Below are 11,168 nucleotides of genomic sequence, written 5' to 3'. Positions count from 1 at the left end.
TGGTGTGTGTGTGTGTGTGTGTGTGTGTGTGTGTGTGTGTGTGTGTGTGTGTGTGTGTGTGTGTGTGTGTGTTTGTTTCTGTACCTGGGATGGCTTCAGGCCATGCGTGGTTAAACAACTGATCCAACTGATCATATTGGGTCTTTAATATGTAAATAACAGTAAATAACAACCATAGACTGACAACAAGCATGGCTCTTCATCCTGCACTAGTTCACCAAAAAAATATTTAAAAAGGAAAAATCTTGTGGGCAATACCACGTACCCATCCAGAATTCAGTGGCTTCAGCTGTAAGGTTTGACTTTATCACTCTCTCACATCTACAAGGAGGAGAGCCCATTCTTCACAGAAGTGCTTGTTTATTAAAGATTTGAGGTATTTGCGTATGTACAGATCTCTTTATGTTACACATCAGTACTTTCAAAGTGTTGAGGGCTGGACTCCACTGTGGTCTCATCTGTTCACAGGTTGCTGTTCACTGTAGGTGCAGTGTTTAACAGAATCTTTCTAATTAGATATCACAGGTTTAGGCTTTCTTCTCATTGTGCATGTTCTAGATGTGCAGCAAGAATTGCTTGTGTCTTTCCTTTTAGTTTTGTATAAACATACTTTACATATGAAAGCTTCAGACCAGCAATTGACCAAAGCTCCATAAAGATCTGCACATGTGGTGACGATCAGGAGGATGTGACCAGATGATTAGCAGGTAGATGAAGCAGCAAGGAGGTGCTTGACATTGCCCACGTATTTTCTTTATTAGCTTTAATATTGTTACATAATACGGAAACGTTTGCCTGAGGCCGTATATGTCTCATTTTTTTTTAACACAAAAAAAAGGAAATTGTAACTTTACCAATGTTATTGTAACACATGTTCTCAATTCTATTAATTAAGTCAGGTTGACATTTGCCAAAATCTATGAGCGAGAGTCAGAGCTTCACACTTATCTAACAGTCAAGAGTTTTTAATATCGGCATCACCTGAGTACTACTGACAGCCAGCGAGGTGAGGATATTGCCTCTCCTTCGTTCAGAATGTGTTACTATAAATCAAGAATGTAATAAAGACAGATATAGGTTATCACAAGAGAATCACAATCAGCGTCCTCACACCTCCCTTTAAATATTATTCATCCCAACAATTTCTGCTGGCTCTCTTAGTATTCAGGCTGAGAACTACAGCTACTTTTTCACTGTTCATCACTTCTAACTCTAAACTGAATCCATTAATCTCACAAGGGAAAGATGTTGGATTTGTGTTTGTTTACATTGAGAAAATCAAAATCAGACAAATCAGACATTTTGTCACCAACTACCAATTAACAATTACTAGATAAATGTGTTTGTTGTTTTAGTTTTTTATTTGATGAATGGTTTAAGAGTACAATGTAATATTATTTGGGAAGACAAGTACAAGTTTAGGAAAGATAACACATTATTTAGCACATGAGAAGTAATTTGTAAGTATCTTTGAGGCTGTAAGCCTGTCTGCCCTAAAGCCTGTATGACACCATACTGGTCTGCTGATTGGCCGTCAGTTGGCCACCCTGGCTGAATCACATAAGCATTTGGCTGTGTGTCATTTGGTAATTAGTCTGAGTTGAGACATATCGTCTTCAGGCGAGCAATTAGGCAAGGTCACTGACCCCAAAGTTCAAAAACATAGAGCTCAGCCAGTTTTAAACGTAATTCTAACCATGGAGCTGCCTCTATCTATTAAATAAACATTTAAATAACTACTGTGTCGTTATTGTGTTTCACAGGAAATCCCAATCCCCCTAAGATTGAAGGGGTTCATCAGTTCAAAGGCAACTCCCTCAAAGTCAGCTGGATGAAGCAGGACGACGGTGGCTCTCCCATCCTACACTATCTTGTCCGCTACAAACCAGTGAGTATGGTGTTTTAATTAGAGCTACCATTAATCAATAAATCACTTTCAAGTGATTTCAAACCAAGAAAAACTCTATTAACTGACGTTTATTGTCTGGTGCCACAGTGATGTAGTGGCTGACACTGTTGCCTGACAGCAAGAAGGTCCTGGGTTTGATTGTGAAGTCTGGATGTTCTCCTTGTGTGAGACATGCAGGTTGATTGGAGATTCTAAATTGCCCATACTGTAGGTATGACTGCTACTCGCATGATGATGCAATGATAATTCTGTATATTGTGGACCTGTCCAGGACCCCCCCACTCTGGCCACTGGGAAGGACTCCAGCATGTCCACGCCCCATTAGCGTCAAATTACCAACACTTGCTGCAATAGGCTTTTCAAATAAGAGAGCTTAATGCTGTGGTTATGCTCCTGCATATGTGATTATACAATACAGTATAGCCTGCTTTTGTAGACTCTAAGTCAATGATTTCTGATGCATCCTTCATAAGGATGTTACAGGAAAATCTGACAGACTGACTTAATGAGAAAAGAGAAAAAACAAGTGGAATAAAAAAAAACAATAGAAATAAACACTGACGTGTGGGAGGGCAGCCACAAACCTCGCACTCTACTGGACTTCATAACCAGGCTGTGTATGAGTGTATGGCTTTTGACATTTTAGTTGAAGCGACTTAGCATTGACATCAACACAACTGGTCTGCTAGAAACATACAGTATGAAACCAAATGTTAACAGAGCCCAAATTATTAGATTGAGAAATTGGATGATAATAATAATTTTTTGCAGCTCTAGATTTAGTCCACTAAAACCGTGGTTGTGCTGCACCTGTGTGCTCCCAGATACAAGCATCAGAATGGAAACAAGAGCTCCGGCTGCCCAGTGGCAGTGAGCACGTGGTCCTCAGTGGCCTCGAATGGGACACAGAGTACAACGTCTACGTGGTGGCAGAGAATCAGAAGGGCAAGTCCCAGCCAGCAACCACGTCCTTCAGGACGTCTGCAGAGCCTGAAGCCATCCCAGGTACAGAGACACACACACACACACACACACACACACACACACACACACACACACACACACACACACACACACACAAACTCTGTCTCTCTCACTCACACTCAGCCTGAAATCTGAGAAGCCAAACTCAAAGCTCAGACCCGGAGCACATCATCCTATTTTTACTGCCCAGCTCTAAAAGGGGAGCGACAACTAAAGAAATGTGTGGCACCGGTAGAACGCCTGGACAACGGCCAGGAACGGTTTTCCGGTTGAATTTTTTCATTTAAAGTTTTGACAGGCCTCGTTGAATGAGCTTGAGTTTGGCTTGTGGCACAGGCACTTTCCACACAGAGGACCAAACCCGAGCGAACTACTGTAGAGTGGGTAGTTCCTCTCTGTTTGGAAGCAGCCGGCCGGTGATAACTGATTAGCTTGGAGCTGTAACTAACTAAAACGGACTAGAAGAACACAGACGTCTGCTTCGCTTTAGGTGCCTGACATCAGTGCCTTACTCCAACGCTGTAACAGACCATTACTGTATGTCTTCCTCTCTCCATTGTCCAATCTAAAGCAGTTCCCACTCACCCACCACATCTAGTCAACATGTGTGGCTTCCCCCTTTGTTCCGTGCCGTTGCTTTAATGTGTTGCTGTTTTTCTTCCATCCTCAACACAAGAAATGTTTTTGTTACTTTTGGTTTTCAGCCCTGACACATTTTCACTTTCTCTCTTCCTGTTTTCCCAACCCTTCTCCTTTTTTTGCCCTCCTCTTCATTTCCCCTCATTTCCTCCTCATCTTTCTTCTCCTCACCTCTCTCTTTCTCCCCTCTCTCAATGTTCCTGCTGTCTTGCCTGGTCCTGGACACCGGTGTGGTGGGCCACGGGAACTCTCTTCACTTCCCCTCAGCCACTCAGGGCTGTTCATCTGTCACGTGCACGCTGGTGTCGCTCGTCTTGTCCATCCTCACTGTACTCCTGCTCTCGTAGTTTTCACGGGGGACGGAGGAGTTGCCTTTTCTCTGGCCGTGTCGCTGTGTCACCTTAAAACAAACTCTGCCCGTGACAGACGTGTCTCTGTTATGGCTGAGAAAAGGCGTTACTGTGTGTACAGTAGCACCCAGACAGCTGTGCTGAACCAAACGCCACCTCACACAGATCAGCATTACTACCGTTAGTTGTCAGTAGAGAGATGATTCCAACTTTATATTATTTAACAGCAGAATTTAAATTAGGTTACTTAAAAGAGTAAAGACTATGTTGAAATCAACACAATGCTATGATTGAGACACTGACAAAAGGACACAAATGTTTTCTAAAGGTTTGTAACACTGACGTATATATTACTGAAAACAGAACCACTAAAACTGTTTATATACTGTAATTGTTGGGGCTGTTTGATAAGCTGTATACATTATAATCATAAATGTTATTTTTGTGATGATGACCAAGGTAAATGTCTACAATGTTTCTCACTCATGTATCAAATATTGTGAAAGTCTTTAATTTTTTTTTATTTGATACCTTTTTAATTGGACGGTGCTTTACCCAGATACGTTTCATTACAGGCCTCGTTTACATATTAATTACAGAGGGGTACGTTTTCTAATGTTTCGAAAAATCTGCACTTGAATTTTACCCCGAGAGTGTAAAACGTGCTTTGCTCTTCTAATACCAAATAAATACATTGAATACATGTATTGGCAGATTGTTAAGTAATAGAAGGAACCAAACACATTGCATCATCTCATTCACGCTGAGACGAGCAGAAGGTTTAGGTGGTCGGGCTAGGTGAGTCCATCATTTCTGTGATTCCAGTAGCGTAGCAGCACTTCATTAAGTTGTCATGGCTCTCGGAGGTCCTGCGTCCGGCGTCAGATACTCAGCGCCTCCTCCCTCTCATCTCGTGTTCACAGCAGATTTGGGCGGCGAGGCGGCGATGTCCATGGGCATCGTGATCTGGGCCGGGATCCTGGTGGTGGCCTTTCTACTCCTGCTGCTGGCCGTGGACGTCACCTGCTACTTTGTCAATAAGTGTGGCCTCATCATGTGCCTCTGTGGCAAATCAGGAACGGGGACCAAGGGACACAACCTAGAAGAGGGCAAGGCAGCTTTCATGTGAGTCTCTGAAGCAACAGTAGCAAGCTGTAAAATAGTCATTTCTAAAATTATGTTATTTTATTGAATTCTGTTGTGAGGACTTTCAATATAGATGCGATGAATACGGTCACACAACATTTCTAACTAAATACACAACGTTAGCAGTAAGCCAATATGAGATGACTCACCTAATACCAGTTAAAAGTGCATCGAGTTGTGGATTGATATTAACAACAACTCTCTAATAAGTCGACCGTTTACAGTGTAGCCATTCCTATTTTATTGTCATAACTCAGCTCTTGTACTGTTTTAAAAAATGGGACAGAAAACCTTTCAATGACTGACACTGAGAGTAATTCACAATTCCAGCTGAAGATTTCATACTGAGGTTATTAACCTGCAGTTAGAAGCATTTTAGTGACGCATTGATTTACAGTAACGCTTTGAAGTGCACAACAAAGCAAGCAAATCAATGCACGTTGGAAGCTGCGTTGTGTATTGATTTGTGCAGTTCATGGTGCCGGTTGCAGTCGAAGGCGGCTGCAGAGATTTCTCCTCATGACGCTCACGCGTTCAGACTGTGATCAAGTTGCACAGGGAATGGGTTCAGTGCTTGAAAGGAGCTGATGTACCACAGACTAAAGGGTCCTTACCTCCCTCTGTCCTACAGGAAAGACGAGTCCAAAGAGCCAATCGTGGAAGTCAGAACAGAGGACGAATGCACGGCCAACCACAACGCGGCCGGGCCCACGGAACCCAGCGAGACCACGCCCCTGACGGAACCAGAGTGAGTCACGGCCGACGCACGGCGCGGCCTTTCGCTGCTCAAGTCGTTCTTTGCTGTTGTACATTGCACTCCACTTCAAAGAATCATCAAGCCATTCGACAGGATGAAATTTGACCCATGAGAGCTTTTCGAAAACTCTAGGTCATTCTTGAGTGGAGTCCACTGAACTGTATCGCTTTTCTGTTTTTACGCCCTTTCGGACAGATTACTGCACTTTGTTTACCTTCTCCAGCCGTTGGAAGTGTTTTGTCGTTAAATCAAGGTTGAAGCAATACCAGTTAAAGACACAAGGGCTTTTGTCCTTCAGTGTGGTCAGCTCACATACTATCAGCACAAAGGAAATTTCACTGGTACTGTTTAACCCGTTTAGGTGGTTCTGTGTGGTGCCGTAGACAAACTGGTGCTTTTTAAGTACATTTTGTTTTCCTTGTCAGTACACTCCATATCGGTGTGTGTATGGGATGTATCCTTTAATGTTCACTCACAGCATGACGCCCTTTTCTTTTTCTTTGGTTCCTTTGCTCACTAGGCTTAATAGCTGCCGTTTTCAGTTGCTCTGTCAATGTTTGTGTGAATTTCTGAAGCCGACTAATCCCTCTGCATGCTCTCGTCCGGGCCACCCTTCCTCTGTCACAGTCACCCTGGTGTCTAGTCTGTGTGTCTCTGTTCTCTCCTTGCTCTCTCAGGCTGGCGGCTAACACTGCTGCTCTGGCACTGGACACCCTGTCTTCCTCTGACACAGCCACTGCGACAATTGACCCCACTCAGGACAGCCCCTCTAGCGAGACCACTACCCTCACTTGTAGCCTGTCCACCCCGGCCAACGAACCCTCGCCCGCCCCGGCCCCGACTCCAGAGTCAAACACGGCCCCGCCGACCCCCGTCCTCTCTGCCTCTGCCGTTGAAACTAAAATGGCCCCGTTGGTAGAACAGCGGAGAAGTAGCAGTTCAGAAGAACCACAGGAAACGACTGCTCGGCCCGTGAGCCCCCAACCGGCCAAGGTTCAGAAACCTGGGACGCCGATTCCACCGAAGCGCAGGCACTCTCCTAAACTCGCGGCTCTGAATGCTAAGAGCAGCCCCCCGGTGTCTCCACTTGCTGCGTCCTCCTCGTCGTCTCCTCGCACCCCGGACGTCAAGAGAGCGGCTCCCAGCCCACCGGTCACGAAGCCTCCGGCACCGCCGCACGCCGTAGGCTCAGACGTAGAGACGCCAGCGCAGTCTGCCCCCACCTCAGCCACCACTGCCCCCGATTCTAGAACAGGCGTCCCAGCTCCGAGTGAGTGTAGCCTTAGTACCACCAACAATAATAGCACACCCACTGCCACGGATGCTGCATCCTGCTCACCTTCAGTTATCCACAGTGCTCTTACAGTCCAGGATGCTGAAAAGGCCGCGTGTCTGCCCGTCACCTCTCTTTCTTTTAACCCCGACCCTGTCGAGCTTGAGGCACCGCTCGCAAGCGATCTCCCCGCCGTGCTCTCGGGCAGGTACGACTTGCTCACCCCCGACACTGGACACGCAGAGCTAGAGTTAGAGCTGACAAACGGGACCGAGAGGCCTTCACTGCCACCCCCAGACCTCATTAGCTTAGAGAGCCCATCCTCTGCCCCCTCTCTGCCCAACGGAGACGGCGCAGACCTCCCCCTCTCTGGCCCAGTTCTGGAGGCATCAGAGACTCTGGCCAAGAAACCTCCTCCTGTCAACGATGAGTACGGCGCCCTCTAGAGGTTTATCTGTGTGTGAGTGTGAGCGAGAGTATGTGTAGCTTGTATGCCCATTCATTCACCACCGCATCTTGCCATTGACCACACAATATGAAATATTGTAATGGTAACCTGTGGTAATTAATAGTCAGACGTTGTGGTTGAGGATCATTTGATGCTTTTGTATTTTTAGCCTTGTTTGTGACAGAACGTCAGATTCGTTGCTCTCTCTCTCTCTTTCTTTCCCACTTTCTCAACATTCACCACAAAACTAGCTGAGCCCCTTACAGACATGCACCTCGTACATATAACAGTCTCGTGAATCACAGCAGCAATCTTACGAGCTCTGTTCAATAACTGAGAAAATATTAAATAGTCCTCAGTTCAAAAGAATAAAATCAACAGTAGCAGCATGTTAATAATTGAAATTATTCAGTAATTAGTCTAGCATTGTAGTGTCTGACAGTCAACAAACAAATTATTGAGAATAATCACTACTTATTTTTTTTGCCCGTAAAACAAAATACTCTACTATTTATTTATGTATGTACAGGTGGATGCAAACAGGCTGAACCTTTGTGTTAGATACTGTATTCAACTCATATTTGGGGAAACACTGCACTGGTGCACTGGTCAGGCCTGAATAAAGCTGCATGAGCACCTACAGTAGTCAATAATCTGAATGATGAAATCCTGATCCCTTCCATTGTTGGAAACCCACACGACGATGCTACGCAGGCGCTACCATGTCTGAAACGGGCTGAATATTACCAAGGTCTCAGGCAGCAACTAAACACATCAGAGTTTGTGCAGCTCTGCTTAGACAGGAGACTAAACATTGGTGATTCCTCCACTGAACTGCAGGAGAGAGGGGAGTGTCTGCAGGGCCTCACTGCTTTAATGAACAAGCTATAGCTAATAATAACTGAACGCTGTTCAAACTGGACTCATGTTAAAGGTCTGCCATTATGTGTTTATTTTATCTGACTGTTGTCAAGGTGGTGAAGAAATATGTAAGAAGACTTCTAAACACACATACTGCGTCTTCTTACATATGGAGTGAAGATGTCATTGGGAATAAATGGTTCAAATCGTGTTTGCTTGCTGAAAGATGTTGTGTTCCTCCCCAGATGTGACCAGATTTGTAATTTCAAACTCTGTCTTTTTCCCCACTGCAGGAAGATTTTTTGTGACGATAATGTCAAACTGGAGGAGGCGGAGTTACCAAACGCCCTGACGGAGATTCCTCCAGAACACAACAGTGTCATACAGACAAAAATCCCTGAGAACAAAGCATGATGGGCCGAGGGCACCCCCCCCCCCAACCCTCCAGCCCAATCCAAAACATTCTGCAACAGCAGCGGCGAGTGAGAAACAGCAGGAGTTTGAGTTCCAGTGCCCTTATCTGCATATTGACAACACACACCTGTCCGTTGGTTAGATCGCACGTCCACCGCGCTTTAGTTTCTGGGTTCAATCACAAAATGTTTACTGCACCCAAGGAATTTATCCAAGAGTTTATTTAGGTCATAAGAGATTTATTTTATTTTTTTATTCTTACTTTATTTAACCAGTGAATATGAACAATCTCTTCTCAATACGATGGCTTGGTAAATGTATGAAATCTGACTTTTTATTGTTCTTAAAGTTTGAATTGCAATTGCATATTCGATTATTAGGATACATGTAAGAAAAGACTATATATAGAAATATATGAAAATTATTTTTCTTATTTTAATGATCTACTGTTTAAATGTAAAATTCTTACATTACTTTTTTGGTTTTGACTCTTAATTTGTGACAGTCTCATCAATCAGCTTGATCTGCGTGAGACCTGAAACGGCTGTAAAGTTTGGTTTACGAAGGTTCACTTTGTCTGTTGAGGGATGTTTCATCTCCAGATAACGCTGGCATTAATTAAACCCAGGCCTCAGTGTTTCGGATTATAACTATATTTGTTATGGTTATAAAAATACAGGATTAACCCACAACCAGCTGCGGGGGGAAGCAGCGAGCTCGATCAGATCAGAGTCTGCCTATTTTAGGATCAAATGTTTTCAGTTTGTCACTGCCTTACCACTGTTAGTCAAGACATTCATTAGTAATATGTAATTTTTATAAAAGGGCAACTGGCACAGAATGACAAAAATGTCAGCAGAACTGCTGATTCTCAGCCAAGGGTTTACGAACTGTGAATCAGGCGAATGTTTCATGACACCAAGCTAAATATACAACACATATCTGTTTAGGGAAGCCATTGTTTTTTTTTGTTTTTTTTTTTTATCCCTCACCTCAAATCAAATCACAGGTCTGGCTTAATACTTTGAGTTGTGCTTTTAAGACAAACAAACAAACAAAAATAACAAATATTAAAAAAAACAAAAACTTTTTTGTACTATTTAAAAAACTACAAAGATTTCTTTTCCATTTCCTGCCTGCAAGCTTGTGCACTGTGCCTGTGTGTCAGTAGACTGTCTTGTCATCAGTTTCTATGATAATCTGCGTAGCTTTGTCGTGAGAGGTTTAGCATCTTCTTTTATTCAGTATTGTATTATTAGAAGCAAAGTACGATAAATGGACTAATGTGGTCATTATAACACGTGTAGTGTATCAAACTGTCACAACACTATATATTGCCAGCTATAGTGAAGGCAGGTGTTTTGAGCCTTGGCATGAATTCAGTGAGTACTTTATAACGTATAACTACAGGGCAGATAGACGTGCCCGTGTTTGTTTAGGGCACAGTTCTCATACTGATTTGAGTGTCACCTTTTGGGGCTTGTTCTGACATAACTACTACAACTTGTTTTTATTTCTCCCCCCTAATTGTTTAAGTGTTCTGTAATGTGGTCTTTCGGTTTCTTCTTTTTTTTTTTTTTGCAAATTTTTGTCTTTTTCGTACAAAATTCACTCACGGTGAGCGACTGCTTGACGGAAGCAGTGTGGTCCACCTGAGGGAGAAGGTCAGACTTTTTTAAACGCGTTCGATGTAACATTCAGAGAACTGAGCTGACCACCTCGCTCCCTTGTCTCTAGCTGTTCCTTTTATTGGGTCAAACTCAGAAAATATCTGTTGTGTACGGTCTGAGTGCTAACCCATTTACAAAATAAAAATGGTTTCTGGATCTAATTTTGTCTCGTCCCATTTTGTCATTAGTTTCAATTAATTTTGTTTTTAAAGCCGTGTTCTGCATTAAATTCCAAGCGTGCGGTGACGCCTCTCCGCCACCAGGTGGCAGTGAATCCCCGGGTTTGGGTGTAGTTTTGTTTTCGCCATGTCATGGACACAGGACTATTTACAGAAAGGTTACAGTGCCAACAGGTTTTGTTGAAGCTGGAAATTCCTCGGGGGGGACTTCTTCACAAAGATGGGAGGCAAATAAACACGGGTTACATAATGCGTGTTTGTGCAGGAGGAAAGTTAATACTTCCCGGCTAGGATGTCAAAACACTCTGTAGCGGCGAGGGCTTGATATTTCCAGCCGCGGCATTCCTCCCCTCAGCCCCCTAATGTGACACGAAGCCGCTAACCGACGCTGTGTCACCGGAGTGTCAACAAGCACCGCATCCAGCCCTGACCCGGCGTGGCAGCCCGTGGCAAGCGCTGTTTCCATTTTGCTCTGGAGTGCTGCGTTCAACGCGGGATCGACGCGTGTGATCCCGCGTCCCGTTTCGGGGGAACGCGC

At 44.1% G+C, this 11,168-nt stretch overlaps 1 protein-coding gene and 1 long non-coding RNA gene across 16 annotated transcripts in view; one reads left to right on the top strand and one right to left on the bottom strand.

Annotated features, from left to right (window-relative positions):
* ncam1b (neural cell adhesion molecule 1b) overlaps positions 1 to 10,612 on the top strand; it is a 62,373-nt gene extending 51,761 nt beyond the window's left edge. For 6 of the 15 annotated variants that reach the window (XM_055514290.1, XM_055514289.1, XM_029171423.3 and 3 more), the window contains 6 exons: positions 1,764 to 1,888; positions 2,734 to 2,914; positions 4,806 to 5,007; positions 5,660 to 5,776; positions 6,463 to 7,488; positions 8,661 to 10,612. In XM_055514290.1, coding sequence (XP_055370265.1) covers positions 1,764 to 1,888; positions 2,734 to 2,914; positions 4,806 to 5,007; positions 5,660 to 5,776; positions 6,463 to 7,488; positions 8,661 to 8,781 — 1,772 coding nt within the window. In that variant the 3' untranslated portion in view covers positions 8,782 to 10,612. Of the gene's footprint in view, positions 1 to 1,763; positions 1,889 to 2,733; positions 2,915 to 3,799; positions 4,586 to 4,805; positions 5,008 to 5,659; positions 5,777 to 6,462; positions 7,519 to 8,660 lie in introns of those variants that run through there. The other 9 variants (XM_055514288.1, XM_055514294.1, XM_029171428.3 and 6 more) reach the window with 5 other exon arrangements.
* Positions 4,841 to 11,168, bottom strand: part of LOC114868093 (uncharacterized) — a 38,632-nt gene continuing 32,304 nt past the window's right edge. Inside the window, exon 3 of the long non-coding RNA XR_003787980.3 lies at positions 4,841 to 4,981. This is a non-coding gene — a long non-coding RNA (uncharacterized LOC114868093). The remainder of the gene's footprint in view (positions 4,982 to 11,168) is intronic.

Source organism: Betta splendens, chromosome 13 (assembly GCF_900634795.4).
Source record: "Betta splendens chromosome 13, fBetSpl5.4, whole genome shotgun sequence".
Lineage (NCBI taxonomy): Eukaryota > Metazoa > Chordata > Actinopteri > Anabantiformes > Osphronemidae > Betta > Betta splendens.
Note: the sequence above shows the minus strand (reverse complement) of the source record. Positions and strands in the feature narration are given on the sequence as shown.